This window comes from Nycticebus coucang, chromosome 16 (genome assembly GCF_027406575.1).
Source record: "Nycticebus coucang isolate mNycCou1 chromosome 16, mNycCou1.pri, whole genome shotgun sequence".
In the NCBI taxonomy this organism is placed as follows: Eukaryota; Metazoa; Chordata; class Mammalia; order Primates; family Lorisidae; genus Nycticebus; species Nycticebus coucang.
Genome location: NC_069795.1, coordinates 70985229 through 71002022, shown reverse-complemented (window position 1 = coordinate 71002022; position 16794 = coordinate 70985229). Strand labels below are relative to the sequence as shown.

The 16794-nt window shown below is 40.5% G+C and overlaps 1 protein-coding gene across 7 annotated transcripts in view; it reads left to right on the top strand.

Moving 5' to 3' along the window:
* The window catches only part of GOLGB1 (golgin B1), a 69512-nt gene extending 54818 nt beyond the window's left edge, over positions 1-14694 (top strand). For 6 of the 7 annotated variants that reach the window (XM_053564878.1, XM_053564877.1, XM_053564876.1 and 3 more), the window contains 8 exons: positions 799-977; positions 2136-2301; positions 2507-2635; positions 8353-8496; positions 9401-9498; positions 10100-10234; positions 12632-12737; positions 13063-14694. In XM_053564878.1, the coding sequence (XP_053420853.1) occupies positions 799-977; positions 2136-2301; positions 2507-2635; positions 8353-8496; positions 9401-9498; positions 10100-10234; positions 12632-12737; positions 13063-13197 (1092 nt within the window). In that variant the 3' untranslated portion in view covers positions 13198-14694. Of the gene's footprint in view, positions 1-798; positions 978-2135; positions 2302-2506; positions 2636-8352; positions 8497-9400; positions 9499-10099; positions 10235-11820; positions 11979-12631; positions 12738-13062 lie in introns of all 7 variants that reach the window. The other variant, XR_008374897.1, reaches the window with a different exon arrangement.
* Positions 14695-16794: the final 2100 nt, after the last annotated feature.

Sequence of the window (16794 nt, the reverse complement as noted above, 5' to 3'; positions counted from 1 at the left end):
ACTACACCTATGGAGCATATTGCAAGTACAAGTTGGAACTATCAGGTGTAGAACACAAATGTCTTAGCGCTATAATTGGGTAAATGAGGTGAAGGCTATGTTGAATAGTAGGATGTAAGCACTCTAATTTGCACAAATAATCAACACATTGAATCCCATTATGGCATAAATGTATTCATGATCTATGTACAAATGACTTAACAAAAATAAATAAAATAAAAGCCTTTATTGTAGCTTTAGTGTTGTTTGTGAGTGAAAAAGTGTGTGATCAAGGCCCAGATGTCTTGACATATTTCTACTAAGCTTTTAATGAATATTGGCGATAAAGAGTTTGAAAATATGCCTGAAAAGTAGATAGCCATTTCTGCTCATTAAAGGCAATTGTCATCATCATCACTAACTTTATATGTGAAAGGCATTAATTTTCTCATTTACTGCTTATAGTCTTATGAGAAGATACAATCTAAGTTGTTACCATCCACAATGAAGCTATAGGTCCCTGAAGTCTATTCCATATCAGAGATGCAGCCCAAATATCAACTTAGCACCTCGCGGGCAGGGGATAGAAGTGTAAATTGCAGGAACGGTCAGGCCCTACAACCTTAATGGCAGCTCCATGGGTGATTTCTACTGTCCTGACTACACCATTTTAGAGATTCATGTTGCAGTGATAAGCCAAAAGGTTGTTAGGTGCTGGTTGTATGTTGTGGTTTCTGACTTAGTAGCTAGGTGCTGATAACTGAAAGCTGGGTGAATGGGATATGATGAATCACCCTTTTATTTTCCCTTTGGTTAAAGCTGAAGGAGTTGAAGAATTTGCAGCAACAATACTTACAGATTAATCAAGAGATTATTGAGTTACGTCCACTGAGGGCTCAACTTCAGGAGTATCAAGATAAGACAAAAACATTTGAGGTTATGCAAGAAGAGCTCAGACAGGAAAATCTCTCCTGGCAGCATGAGCTACATCAGCTCAGGTATGATAATCCCTCCTTTTTGACTCTTTCCTTTTCATTTTCTTTTAACTTATTTTGAAATAATTGTAGGTTTATAGAAAGTTGTAAAAACAATGCCAAGAGCTTCTATGTACCCTTCTTTAGTCTCTTCCAGGGGTAACAACTTTCATAACTCTAGTATGTTACTAAAATCATAACATTGACATTGGTACAATCCACAGACCATGTTCGGATTTCTCCAGTTTTACCCATACTCATTTGAATATTTGTCTTTTTAGTTCTATGCAGTTTTGTCATATGTGTAGATTCCCGTAAGCATCAACCAGTATGCAGAACTGCTCATCACAACATATACAGAGGGTCTCCAAAACATGTATACAACATTTTAAGAAAGGAAAAACTGTATTAAATTTGTAATACTCAAGTCATATTTGACTTCTGCAATTATGAGGTGCTCAGTGTGACTTGCATTCATCTTTTGTTATCAGAATATGTTGAGGAAAGGAAATCAACAGATTACAGCACTGAAGTGACAAAGATGTTGGAATTATATGACAAAGTTTTATAACAGCCATCATAGAAATACTCCAACAAACATTACTAATACATTGGAGAAAGTATAGAAATCCCAGCAAAGAAATAGAAGGTATAAAGAAGAACTGAATGGAAATTTTCGAAATGAAAAAATACAACATTCAAAAGCTGGGGTTCAATAGCAGAATAGAGGAAAGAATCAGAGAAAGTGAAGATAGAACAATAGAAAATACCAAATCTGAACAATAAAGAGAAAACAATAAATTGTATTTTATTAAATTAAAAGGACCATCTCCTACAATTCTAAAATTTACTGTACAGTAATACATACATATATATATATATTTGTACCTTTTGTTTTGTTTGTTCCCTGAACATGGAATTGCTTTTCTCATTATGGAAAATGGACTCATTGCTTTGGGTTCTAGACCAACTGACAGCTTTTCTATGAAATATTTCCAGTCCTGCCAACTGGAATTCTTTTTTTAGTTCTGCATCATCATCTTGCTGCACAGTTGTTTATAATATAAATTTCACTCTGCCTTGATTTTCTCTAACAGCTCATAGCACTGTTTTGAATATGGAACAATTCACCTTTACTTTCACAAGAATATTTTACCTGTGATTATGTCATGTCTTTTCTAGGATGGAGAAGAATTCCTGGGAAATGCATGAAAGGAGAATGAAGGAGCAGTACCTTCTGGCTATCTCAGATAAAGATCAGCAGCTCAGTCATCTGCAGAATCTTATGAGGGAACTGAGGTCTTCTACCTCTCAGACTCAGCCCCACAAAGTACAATACCAAAGACAAGTGAGTGACTTCAATGCTGATTGCTACTCAGGGATAACCACCACCCAGAAAGTGTCAGCTTCCTATGTGTACAAATTAAGTGCCCATCCGTCACTAGTAGTCAAGCTATTATGACTTCCTAGGGGATGGACAGAGTTTCTAGAGGAAAGGAATTAAGCATGAGCAATCTTAGGAGAAAATTTCATCAATGTTTGTATCTTGGCAGGCATCCCCAGCTTCCCTAGATGGGTCACAAAACCTAGTTTATGAGACAGAACTTCTTAGAACCCAGCTCAATGACAGCTTAAAGGAAATGCACCAGAAGGAATTAAGAATTCAGCAACTAAATGGCAAGGTAAGTGTTTCTGCCAGACTGGAATTCAGCTGCTTTTTTCTATGGCTGAAAGCAAGAAGGCAAGTAGAAGCTGACTTAGCATAGGCTGTGAGCATGTCTGAGGGTATAGACGTTTCAGCTGGACTGCTTATTCCAAAGCCTTGGACACAGGGTCTTTTCCTTTTCCTTGCACTTAGAGAGTACTTGGGAGTGATTTGGAGCAATCCATACAGTAAGAGTAAAGAAGCCAGCTACTTAAGGAAGCCTTCCTCCTCCGTCTATCACTTGTTAGTAATGTTGAGGTTGTTCCCCACCCTTCCCTCTTATGAATCACTATCCGCCTGCTGCACAGCAGTCACCAGTGATCCAGTGACCCCTCCCCTAGTTCTGCCCTCTTTCACAGATAGGCTGTGATAAAACCAGGAGAGATTTAAGAGATCAGTTACAATCTGGAGTTCAGAGATTGACTTTGAGGAGAGCTGTGAATGCCCCCAAATTGTATGCACAATAGTATATGTGTAGTGTGTATTTCTCATTGCTAGAACTCATAAGTTCACCAAGGGTCTGTGATCCAAAAATTGTAAAGATCAGGAAGCCATTTGCACAGATGAGGAAAAAGGCCCAGAAGTATTAAGTGTCTTGCCTAGAGTGTTAGGAGGAGGTCTGAGATACATGTATCACGTGTATGGAGAAGCACAGCACCTGCCATATATAGAAGGTACTTACTAAATGTTGAATTCAGCTAATTGACAGTGATGTGTCAGAGGCTAATACTATTAACTTGGGAAAGAAATTTTCATTTTTTAAAGTTTACAGCTCCAAATGAATTGGTAAAATTGCAGGCCCTCTGTTGGGAGTTTATCTGAGAGTTTTTGGTGGGGTTTCAGAGCAGCTCCCACCCAGTTCACTTTCCAGCTAGTAAGCTATTTCCAGAAGTTCCACCCTTCAAAACTCTGTAGCCCAGTACTTCTTTTCATAAATTACAGCCCATCCGAACCCTGTTACATTTACTGTCGAAACATTAGATAGACTTAAGAATCACACTGGGCATTTGACTCTGTAGTACGGTTTTTTAAACTGAAATTCAGGACTATCAGAGGATGGTGAATCATTTTGATGGGTTACAACTAAAAAAAAGTAAATGTTTTATTGAAGTAAAGCATACAGAAAAGTACACAAATCATAAGTTCAGCATAGCATATTTTCATGGAATGAAGACACCTGTATAACCAGCATTCAGATCAAGAATCAGGCAGGGCATGGTAGCTCACGCCTGTAATCCCAGCACTTGGGAGGCCGAGGGAGGTGGATTGCCTGAACTCATGGGTTCGAGACCAGCCTGAGCAAGAGTGAGACCTCGTCTTTAAAAACAGCTGGACATTGTGGCAGGTACCTACAGTCCCAGCTACTTGGGAGGCTAAGGCAAGAAAATCGCTTGAGCCTAAGAGTTTGAGGTTGTTGTGAGCTATGATGTCATGACACTCTACCAAGGGTGACAAAGTGAGACTCTGTCTAAAAAAAAGACTTAGAGCATACTAGAACCCAAGCAATCCACTTGCCTCAGCCTGCCAGTAGTTGGGACTACATAAGTGTATGATACCATACCTGGTCAATTTTTCTGGCTTGTTTTTGTAGAGGCTGGATCTCACTGTTTTGTTCAGGCTGGTGTCAAACTCTTGGCCTCAAATGATCCTTCTGCCTTGGCCTCTCAGAGTACTGTGATTACAGGCCTGAGCTTCTGTACCCAGGCTGGTTTTAATTATATATATTTATATGCTGGGTTCTAAGTCATAATCAAAATCAAATATTTTTAACAACTTTATTGAGATATACTTCCACTTAAAGTGTGAGAAACATTGCCTTGATCACTGTCATTCTCAGTAAGAAACTGTTCTAACTTTAGAGCACAACTGTAAGAAAGGTACCTCCATCCCTAGTTTTATTCTTTCACTAAACAACTATTCTTTGCATTCTATGAGCCTGGCCACATCTTAGGTACTGGGGAAACATGTGGTCTCTCATGAAGCTACTTGAAGCTCATGAGTTTAGTCTCACTCTAAATGGGTTGCAGCTAACTAGGAAAATTGCTTCTTAGGCTGTAGAACAGGCATCCTCAAACTTTTTAAACAGAGGGCCAATTCACTGTCCTTCAGATCATTGGAGGGCCGACTATAGTTTAAAAAAAGAAACAAAACTGTGAACAAATTCCTATGCACACTGCACATATCTTATTTTGAAGTAAAATAACAAAACAGGAACAAATACAATCACACCGCCTCGTGGCCCGCGGGCCGCAGTTTGAGGACCTCTGCTGTAGAATGACATTATGGTAGATGGACTGTTAGTATAGAAAATGTTCTTCTTGAAGCTACTGCCCTATTTTTAACTTGGTTGCTCAGACTTTATACAGAGGGTGCCAAAAAATGTACACACATTTTAAGAGATGTTATCTGTGGGATACTTTTCAAAGTTGAATTGAAAGTACTGTTACTGGCCAGTGTACCTAGACATGCTACATGCATCCATTTTACCTGCAATTCCCACACTTTGGGGACATGATTGATTTTACCTCTAACAGGATCTCTTAGAATATGTATAAATATTTTGATACCCTCTGTATGTCCAGTTGGCCCTCTGAATCTGTTCTACATTCACAATTCAACAAATTGTAGATTGAAAATTTTCAGGAAAAAAAAAATACAAAAACACAGATTTTTGAAAAACAATATAACAACTATCTACATAGCATTTACGTTGTGTCAGGTATTATAAGTAATCCAGAGGTAATTTAAAGTATATAGAAGGATGTGTGTAGATTACATGCAAATATTACACTATTTTGTATCAGGGGCTTGAGTATCCCCAGATTTTGGTGTCTTGTTGTAGGAAATGGAAGCCTAGAACCAGTACCCCATGGATAACAAGGGATGACCATATTTCCGCTAGCATGGATGGCTTTTGTATGTAATGTAAAAATGTGCTAGAAACTTAAAAACATGAGAGGGATAGTGATATAATGTAGTTCAAATTGTGATATAATGTAGTTCCCATTCTGTTTTTTCAAGAGTAAATGCCATGAAATATAGTAGTGTATGAGCTAGAGGAGAGGTTGGAAAATTTTTCCTTTACTGTTTCCAGACAGTAAACATTTTAGGTTTGTAGACCATATAGTCTGTGTTACAACTACTATCCTCTGCGTAGCCACGGACAATGCATAAAGGAATGGGATGGCTATGTTCCAGCAAAACTTTATTTACAATAAAAGGGTGGGAGGCCCTGGGTTATAGTTTCCCAGCCCCTAAACTAGAAGGACCTATGTTTACCATACATAGGCAGAATAACACATATAGAAAGGGTGGTTTATACAAGGGTGGCTTATTATAAGTGGTTAAACTTCTCTACTTCTTTTACTTTCAATGAGTTTTACAGTTCTGAGCTTTCATCTCTAGATTGGCTAAGGAAAAGGTATTAGGATATTTTCGACCCTGAGGAATGTTTTTGTTTTTAGCATGGTTTGAACTGTTCATTGCAGCCAAGAAAATTAATTTCCTCCTAGGTTAGGAAAGAAACATTTTACTGTCTTGGGATCTAGTAGTTGTCATTGCACCCAATTACCTTTATCTTCAAATTATCATTGCCCTCAAACATCTATATCCCACCCCCAAACCCCATAACTGTCTTAGCTTCTCTTACTAGACAGTTAGATGGGACATTATCAGGTATTAGATAGAGCTCTGGACTTAGAATCAAGAAGCACATTTAGTCCATTTAGTGTTGCTGTAATAGAATACCTGAGGCTGAGTAATTGATAAAGAAAAGGTTTATTTGGCTCATGATTCTGCTGGCTGGGAGAAAGAGCATCTGGTGAAAACTTCAGGCTGCTTCCAATCATGGTAGAAAGTAAAAGAGAGCCTGTGTGTACAGAGATCACATGGCAAGGAAGAAAGCAAGAGAGGGAGGAGGGTGGTACCAGGTTCTTTTTAACTAAAAGCTCTCCTAGGAACTATTAGAGTGAGAACTCATTCATGCCCTCCCCGCCCCCCGGGCGGGCATTAGTCAGTTCTTGAAGGATCTGCTCCCAGGACCTAAACACCTCCCATTAGGCCCCACCTCCAATATTTGGAATCAAAACATGAGATTTTAAAGGGACAAACATCCTACTATAGCACTATATGGCCTTGGACAAGACACTATTCTTCTTCTTTTTTTTTTTTTTTTGGTTTGTCATTTGTAAACAGGGACAAAAATTCTCTCTCTGTCTCTCAAATAAGATGATACTTGTGAAAGTACTTTGTAAACTGAACATTGCTCTTCAGAATGATAAGACACAAAAATAACCATATGTCTGAAGATTGATGTTCAACTTATAGAGCACTTTCTTAAGTGCATATGGATTCTCTTGTTCTAATTTTCTATATCCATCATACCCTTTCCCAAAGTGTCTCTAGAAAACTGTTTCTCTTCTCTAAAACATTGATTCAACTTTTTAACACAAATACTAATAAAAAAGAATCCTCAAGCCATGGCTGAGTATGCAGTCAGGAGCACCGGTTTCCTCTCATACAATGAGAGGTCCAGAGGTACTTTAGGGAGATGTCTCTGTGGTTATTATTGTATCTGGGTGTTAATCATAACTAAACTGGAAACTTGACAGCCTGCAGGTAAGGAATTAGGATTATACTGCCAGAGGGCTGAATTCAAACCAATGGGTAGAATTGGTAAAGTTTTTTTAATGAAAATTTAATGTTTAATTATATTAAAAATAATTTCCTGGGTTTTGCACCCTTAAAAAATGGCATGGAGGCTCGGCGCCTGTGGCTCAAGTGGCTAAGGCACCAGCCACATACACCTGAGCTGGCAGGTTCAAATCCAGCCTGGGCCCGCCAAACAACAATGACAGCTGCAACCAAAATGATAGCCAGGCTCTGTGGCGGGCGCCTGTAGTCCCAGCTACTTGGGAGGCAGAGGGATTGCTTGAGCCCAGGAGTTGGAGGTTGCTGTGAGCTGTGATGCCATGGCACTCTACCCAGGGTGACAGCTTGAGGTTCTGTCTCAAAAAAAAAAAAAAATGGCATGGAGTTGCTTCGTCAGTGAGAAACACTGACCATGTTGAAAGAAAGACTAAATAATTGCCCATTACTCGTGCAGTAGAGGAGAATCCTGCCTTGAGTGACGGAAGTGTTTCTTACCTATGGGAAGCTATGCTTCCAATAGAGTTTCCTACATGTACACACTTATGTTGGAATTTATTCTGTTTCTCCCTCCTTCCACATGTTATAATTCCTCATTTTACTCTCTACAGCATCAAGGAATCTGCCCAGTAATATTTCTGAATACATTTTTAGATGACAGCTCTCTGCCTTTGGCTGTATTTATGTTCTGTGGATTACAGTCATTTGTTAGTACCATAAACTTGGATTTACGTGGCTACTGCCTCCTGGGAGGGCCTATTCTATCAGACTGCTTATGGGTTTCTGCTTCATAGGTTTTTAATTTATTCACTAGGCATCATAAAACAAAAGTTCCCTGCTACTCCTTCAGAATTATTTTCCTTTCTTGTCCAAAAAAAATTTGTATTTTTCTCACTTTGAAAGAACACACAGTGTTGTTATTGCTATTGTTGAAATAAAAGTCTTACCTAAGGAAATTAGATCCTTAAAACTCAAGGACAGTTAGCTCAGCAGGGCTTATGGTGACAGAGTTCTTTAGGATGGTGCTTATCCTCTCCTCTGTTTCAGTTCTCTCAGCTACTGGAAGAGAAAAACACCCTTTCCATTCAACTCAGTGATACTAGTCAGAGTCTTCGTGAGAACCAACAGCACTACAGTGACCTTTTCAATCACTGTGCAGTCTTGGAGAAGCAAGTTCAAGAGCTGCAGGCGGTGAGTAAGAAGAAGGGGAGAAGCTGGAAGAAGTAATGAGAGTGGCATGGTGAAGCGTAAAGAAGAGTGGGAGAGAAAGAGGGTGTTAATTGAGATGAGAAAAGATCTGAGAAAAATTACAGAGTTAAAAGATTCGAAGAAAAAAATCAATGAGATGGTGGGAGAGAAATCAAAGAGTGAGAAATAGATTAGATTACCAAGGTTTTTGGAACTCTGAAACTGAGAAAGTGTTGATTTTGCTTTATTTATTTATTTATTTTATTAAATCATAGCTATGTACATTGATATGATCATGGGGCATCATTCACTAGCTTCACAGACCGTTTGACACACTTTCATCACACTGGTTAACATAGCCTTCCTGGCATTCTCTCAGTTACTGTGCCAAGACACTTACATTCCACATTTATCAAGTTTCACATTGATTTTGCTTTAATAAGAAAACTGTAGAAAGATTTGGACCTGAAAAACAAAACAGGCAGCAGTGGAGAGGAGAATAGTGCTGAAGTTGGAGGAGACTGAGATGGCTGTGGAGATGAATAAAATAGGAAAGAGGAGGGGCTTGGGGGTTGGGGAATAGTGAAGATCAGAGTAGCATCTGGAAAATCCATGAGCATCTGCTAGAAAAAAACAGACTTTAACAGTAAGGCTTTCGGCTTTGAAGAGGAGAAATTCAAGGATAATAATCTGGGAAGAAAATCCAATCAAGGCAAGAGTTTTATACAGGTGATTACCTGGCTAGAGTGGAAGTTTCTCACATCTAAATCTGGGCTTGAGGAGAATTATAATCAGAATTCTAATCTTTTACATGTTTCTCATTCTCTCTGATATTAAATAAGGTCTTATTTTGCTCAAGTACACTTTTGAGGTTTCATCAAAATTATTAAGCTTATTCTTCTTTTAGGGGCCACTAAATATAGATGTTGCTCCAGGAGCTCCCCAGGAAAAAAATGGGGTTCACAGAAAGAGTGATCCTGAGGAACTGAGGGAGCCACAGCAAAGGTAGGGAGTGGGCCTCTCAACCCTGAAGCATATTCTCCATGCACAGAAGGTGGGTGGTCAGGAGTAAGCCTGCAGTATAATCAGACCTGCACTCTAGCCTGGGTGACAGGGCATAACCCTGTCTCTTAAAAAAAAAAAAAAAATTAAGAAAGGGAGAAAGAAAGAAAAAAAGGAAGGAAGGGAAAGAAGAAAAAAAAAAGAAAGAAGGACAATAGTCTAGATTGAACTGATGTCCAAAGAAGGGATTTACTGTGTCTTCTTAGTGTACTGGCCTCACAGAAGTGAATTGAGGATTAAATGGTATCTATAAATAACCATCATGTGTGAAAAGTTTATAAGGCAAAAACAGCAATGCTAACATACATGTACCACTCATAAACATTCTGGTATTAAAATGAAAGACAATCAGTTCCTAAAATCTCTTAAGATGTTTTCTATAGCTTCACTTAATCTCTCCATGGCTATGCTTTTAAGATATTCATGTTCACACAAACTTCTATAAATTTTTCTGCTTTATAACCTTGTAAAGACTTGGAATCCCTTATATTAGCAACTGTGTTGTGCATCTAGTGATACTGTTTGTTTTCTTTTTATCCTGAAGCTTTTCTGAAGCCCAGCAGCAGCTGTCCAACACTAAACAGGAAGTGAGTGAATTGAGGAAGCTGCTGGAAGAAGAACGAGACCAAAGAGTGGCTGCTGAGAATGCCCTCTCTGTGGCTGAGGAGCAGATCAGGCGGTAAAGACTGAGGGAGATGGCCTCTGTTCACTTCTGACCTTTTCATATACCTTTCAGTGGCCAGACTTAGGATTAAGATGTTTTCCTCATCTTGAGAAGAGTGTGGCAGTGAGTTTAGGGTGATTGTGGTTCCCCAAGAGAACACTAGACTTGTGGAGTCTAGGAGGGCCAACACTTTCAAAAATGTTGTTCTTGGAGAATAATGGTATCTTGTACTGATTAACAGCTTACTTCATATGATATGAAATAAGCTATGAAAGGTATCTTATTTCATTTCAACAATAACTATATGAGGTTAAGTGTTGGCTCATTAGAGGGCCAAATAAATGGCACTCATTCCCTATTGTAAATCTGAATCAATTGAAATCTTTTTAAATGATTAAAACCTATGGTGGATTAAAACATATGGTAGATTAAAAGACTGCCTTATAAAGTTGATATTAGCTTTTGATTTATTCACAAATGGACCTAACCCTGAACTTCCCCTCCTAGTTCACAGGTCATGTTGGGGCAGGGTAGGCTTTCCTTGAGGAAGAACCTCTCTTGCCAAACTGGAGCATCATGCTTTTTGTGGGCAGTTTGCTCCTAATGTGGTTTGGGAGGTTAGAGCCAATATATCCCTGGGTCCCTATTCCCAATTCATCCATGTCATAAGACTCACTGTGCATGAGAGAGTAGAGAGTAGCTACAAGTTTTTTTGCTGCTAGATGTCCCTTTACATGGAAAGAAACATTAAAAACAGGCACTTTTATTATATCTGTGGACGAAAGTCGCCAATGTATATTGTCTTTTCCTCAGAGATTGTCATTTGTGATATTAATGCCTTCTTGCGAAGCTTAGTTGTCAGGGGTGGGAGCCCCAGTGAGAAGGTTTTATTTCAGATACCCTTCTTTCTTATCCAGCATATTTACAGCTTCTTAATTTTCATCACACATTTAAAATGGGTATGCACTCTGAGGTTGGGCTGTCTGGGAACACGGCAGTCTTGTGGGGTGTCTTGCTGTCTCTGCTGGGCATTTCTAGACTGGTGTGCCCATGGCTCGCTGTCTTCCACTTGCTGTGGAATTGTTTAGGCCTGGTGAAACCTGGCCCCTGGGGAAGTTAATCTCCTTTATGTGTGATTAAAGGTGACTGAGACCGCAAATGACTCCCAAGCCTGTGGATATTCATGTTAATCCAAGTTTACCCTCCTGCGGTTCCCTCTTTGGCCCTGATGCGGAATGGAGATTGGGGTAGCTATTATAATTTAAGTGCTGCCTACCCAGGCCAGGCCCTGCCATATTAATGTTTGAACTGCACATGTGCTCTATAGGGTCTGTGGAACTCAGTGGTCTTACAGTTTAAGAGCAGCCAATACGATTTATCTCATCAGTTCCTACAGCCCTCTCATCCTTCATCAGCCTAACCTACTGAAGTTGACAGACTGACCTCCATAGTAGCAGACCTTGCTGTTCCAGATCAAGGCTACCTCTGAAAAGCTTATCACATGGAGGAATAGATACAAGGTGTGCTGTGCACTCAGCCTGGCTCTTAAGAGGGAAGCAGGCAGGAAGGAGCTAGGCCATGCATGCTGTTTCTCTTTCCAGACTCACAAATCAGATTGAGGTATTCCTTCTGTCCTGGAGAAAAGAGTGTGACCTGCAAAGAAAGGCCAGGAATATTAGGCTAATGGATATCTCTACATGAGGAGTAGAGGAAAGAGTTCCATCCTCCCTACTCCACTTAAAAAGTGCATCCCTGTAAGGTAAATGTCTGATCACATGTGCTATATCACCTGCAGATCCTTTGTTTCAATTTGTCAGAAACTATTGAGTGAAGACTGTTAGCTGCTTCACTAAATGTGAAAGCTCCAGTATTAAAAAAACATAAGCAAATCAGCAAAAAGGAGGCAGAGAAACAGTACAGGCTGCCAGTTGAGTTTAGTCTAAGAACCCCACAAAAATCTTTCCTGGTTACTTTTGACTAATAGCCTTTAATAAATGAAAAAAAAAATTATGAGTTTCTACAACTCAAGTGTAGTACACTAAAAAGAGAGTATGAGGCTTACAGACAAATCTAGATATTGAATTTTGGCTGTGCCGCTTATTGGCTATGCTGCCATGGGCAAGTCATTTAACCTTGTAAAGCCCTAACATCAACCTCAAAAACTGAGGATTAAATGTGTGTAAAACAGCTAACCCAGCACCTGACATATAACAGGCAATTTCTAGTAGTTTTTATCACCTTTCACTGCTGCTAGAAGAAACCTATCTGTCAGGACACTCCTTGTATGGGGGCAGGGCTGGGATAATAGCCTTTGCTGCAAGTCTCCTGTTTTGCCTCCCATGGCAGGTGACTGAGAAGACATTAGCTCTCATGCTGTGAACCAATGCCATGCCTCTACTTTTCTCAACACAGGTTGGAGCACGGTGAGTGGGACTCTGCCCGGACTCCTATCCTTGGCTCCTGTGGCACTCAGGAGCAATCACTGTTAATAGATATCACAAGCAACAGTTGTCGAAGGGTAAGAAAAGAGGAAGGGCAAAAAGAGGGTGGTCTCCTAATAGACAGGGCTGGCTATCTGGGGGGCAAGGAGTAAAGGAGAAGGAATATGGAAATCCAACTACTGAGCAGCTGATGGGTCTGAGACTGGAAGAGTGTGTGGAAGATTGAGGAATCTGGTGGAATTTGCCAAGTTATTAGCCCTGAAAGACTTTCCCCTTTTTCTTTTTTTTTACCCATTTTCTCTAGTGGTTGAATCAGCTTTACTTAAATGTGAGATTACTGGGGAGGGAAAGGGACATATCCCTATCTGGTGAAAACTGTCTGACTTTAGATTTTTCTTTCAGACTCGAACTGGTGCTGGATGGAAGCGGGTCCTGCGTTCACTCTGTCATTCTCGGACCCGAGTGCCACTGCTGGCAGCCATCTATCTTCTGATGGTTCATGTCCTACTCATTCTGTGTTTCACAGGCCATCTATAGACTTAGTTACTTTTTGGACCACTGCCCTCAGAACTTGGAATTCCCTCACTTCTAATGTCAAAACTGTCAATTCCAGTGGAACAGTCTTCCCACTTTACTCTCCATGTAAAGTACCTACAAAAACAGAGGTGGATATGGAGCTGCAGGGAATCTGCTTTCTTCTACTGCCCTGGGCTGGAACCCTTCTACTTAATCTGAGAAACCTCGTAGTTGGTTTGTTCAGCCTGATATTTGTTCAGATTTTGTAGAGCCCTGATCTTTTTTAAACCTATAAAAAGAATTGAAGAATGTCTTTCACCCAAGCCAAGAGGATGTTTTCAATAAACCTAACAATCTAAAGTCCAGTATCATTTTGATTGATAACTTCATTTGCCTTGTTTGCCTGTATTTTCTCTTGCTTCCAGGGCAAGGTGGCTCTGTGATAAAAAAAATTCAGGGAAATGAACACATCTCCTCAAAGGACATGTGATTAGATCTCTTGCAGAATAGGGTGAGAGCTGAAGAACTCCCTGAGGGTCTTAGCTATCGGTCACAGGAGAGAAGACCTAGGTATTCTTCCCTGGGTGTTCAGACATAATTGGAGTGAGGATTTTTGGTCTTGCACTGTAAAGACAGAATTCCATCCCATGTATACTGAAGTGGTTTTTCTTTTTGTTTTGTTTTTTGAGACAGTCTCATTTTGTTGCCCTTGGTAGAGTGCCATGGTGTCATAGCTCACAGCAACCTCAAACTGTTGGGCTCAAGTGATCCTCTTGCCTCAGCCTCCGAAGCAGCTGGGACTGCAGGTGCCCGCCATAATGCCTGGCTATTTTTAGAGATAGGATCTCCCTCTTACTCAGTCCTGTCTGGAACGCCTGCGCTCAAGCAGTCCACCCGCTTCAGCCTCCCAGAGTGCTAGGATTACAAGCGTGAACTCGGCATATACTGAAGTTTTAAATGGCCTATGTCTTTCACTGAAAGGCAGGAAGAACTAGCTACAGACAGCAGGGTTCAGATTCATGACACTTCTGTGTTATCTGGATATGCCTGAAGGTGGGCGCTGAGACAATGCTCTGGGGCCAGCAGGAGCCAGTCCTAGGTGAAGCATTAACTCCAAGCGAGAAACAAGGACCTCTTGTCCCTGCACCTCATAGCCTCTTAAAGTACTAAGCTATTTTGCTGTTGGTGACATTTCACTTTCTCTGCCCCATAGCTTTGGTAATGGAAGGAGGATATAGAGAAGAGAAAATACTTAAGTCTAGACTCGAAAAGGACATTCAGGATTGAATTCTATTTGTGCCTCTTCTTCCCTGCATCTTCTCCCGTCCCCCACCCTTACCAGTTTGTTATTTTCTTATTATGTACATATGTTCCATCCCTATTCTTACCACCCAAAGAGAAAAGACTGGTGGGCTGACTGATCTGCTCTAAATCATGATTCTATGGTGATTAAATCTTGGTCACAGCATTCCAGGAACTTTCCTGAATAACTGTAAAATAATAAAATTATTTTCCGAATGAAAAGTTGTGGGATATGTGTGAATGTATGTGTGCATACCTGTGTCTGCATGCTGGGGGAGGATGGTAAGGAAAGCGGAGCTGGGGTAGCCAGGAATGCTTACAGGAATAGAAAGCACTCATCTTCAGGCTTCCTTCTCACACTGGGAATGGCTGCCTGCATCCTTCTAGGCTAGCCACTAGGCCCCAGAGTGATGGGTGTAGTGAGGAAATTCTATCTTAACACTGAGCCAAACAGGCTGGGCCTTCGCACATGAAATTCACACTGGATCATGCATGGTCCTGGAAGAACTCTTGTATTTATCAAAAACCCTAAGCTCCTAGATTCCTCTGAATGGGAATGGGAGAAGGGAAATTTAATAGCATATGGCAGGCTAGCTAGACATTAACGTTTTTAGTATTAAGATGCTGCTTGAGAAAACTCATTAATGTATAAGTGGCTTAATTAAACTAAGTCTATCTGGCTTTAATGCCCATTCTATTTCTGTGTGCCACACTTCACTATCTCATCAGGAATGAACTTGGAACATTTGCTAAGAAACATTTGTTTCTTGGTATCATCTCCAATTACATTTTGTGGTTTCTCTAGGGAACTGTGTACCTGGTGGTGTGTCTAATAGCTATTTTATACTGCATTGGAATTTCAAATGATCCAAAGACTTGTATTTTTCCCTTCTGTGAACTTACTCTTCCTTAAATTTGGTGCCACTGTATTTATCAGGTCAGGCAGTAGGAGAAAGAAATAAAACTACCCCAGGCATAGAATTCTTAGGTTTGGAAGTGGCCTTAGACTTCCTATTCCTAGTGCAGAAATCTCTGTATCATGGACCAATTTCATATAGTCATACTTGAACCCCTTGGGGAGCTCACTGCTATGATCAAATCATGTCAGAACTACACACAGTCAAGATTAGGAGAGGTGGGGTCAGATACAAGAACAAAACGTTTCTAAATTCTCAGTAACTGAAATAATAAAGAATATTTTTTAGTCAAGGACTCCCAGTCTCTCCTATGGTGGATGGGGCTCTACTTGAGTTATCACTCAGAGATCCCAGGCTGGGAATTGCCAGGCTGGGGTTGCTTTGGGTGCAGTGAGGAAAAGAATGAGGTAGAGCTTGCAGTATTCTTAAAGTCTGCACCAGAAAGTGACGCCTGTCACTGGCCAGAACAAATCACTGAGCAAGTCTGACTTTAAGAGGGACAAGCAGAGCAGCAAATCTTTTTTTTTTTTTTGAGACAGTCTCATTGTTGCCTTCTGTAGAGTGCTGTGGTGTCACAGCTCACATCAACCTTAAACTCTTGGGCTTAAGTGATTCTCTTGCCTCAGCGTCTCTAGTAGCTGGGACTACTACGGGCGCCCACCACAACACCTGGCCATTTTTTTTTTGCAGTTGTCATTGTTTAGCTGGCCTGTACTGGGACCACTGAGCTATGGGCACTGCCCAGAGCAGCAAATCTTGATGAACAGTAGTACAGGATAGCATAAAGGCCTTCCCTCAGCTGATTACCACCTCCTTTCAGAATTCTTCCTCTTGTCTGGAGCCAAATCTTTCTAGCAGTTAGCACAGACTCCATGCTGCCCTCAAATGAGCTATGGACCTTTCCCCCTCCATGTCTTGCCTTTTCTCTCGCAAGTTGTTCCCTTCTGACATTCAATTGATCAATGTTTATTTGAACATCTACTGTAAGCAAACCCACTTTCAAATACTGTGAATAATGTAGCAGTAAGTTTCATTTTAAATCTTACCCTTCAAAATCACTTTTCCCCTCAAGCCTTTCTTCATCACTATAGCCCACACCAAATACTTTTTTTTTTGGCCAGGGCTAGGTTTGAACCTGCCACCTCTGGCATATGGGACCCGCGCTCTACTCCTTGAGCCACAGGCGCTGCCCACACCAAATACTTTGAATACCTTTACAAATGCAACTGCCCACCTATTTAGGACACAAATGCTGCTCAGCATTCTCTGATGTGTTTTCTGGTTAAAAATGTGTTTCTCTGACTGGATCACAAATTCAGAGTAAATGCAGCATTTTCATGACCCTCACCCTCAAAACTTTGCAAAAGACTAGCCCCGGGGCCATTTAATCCTTTTTTAA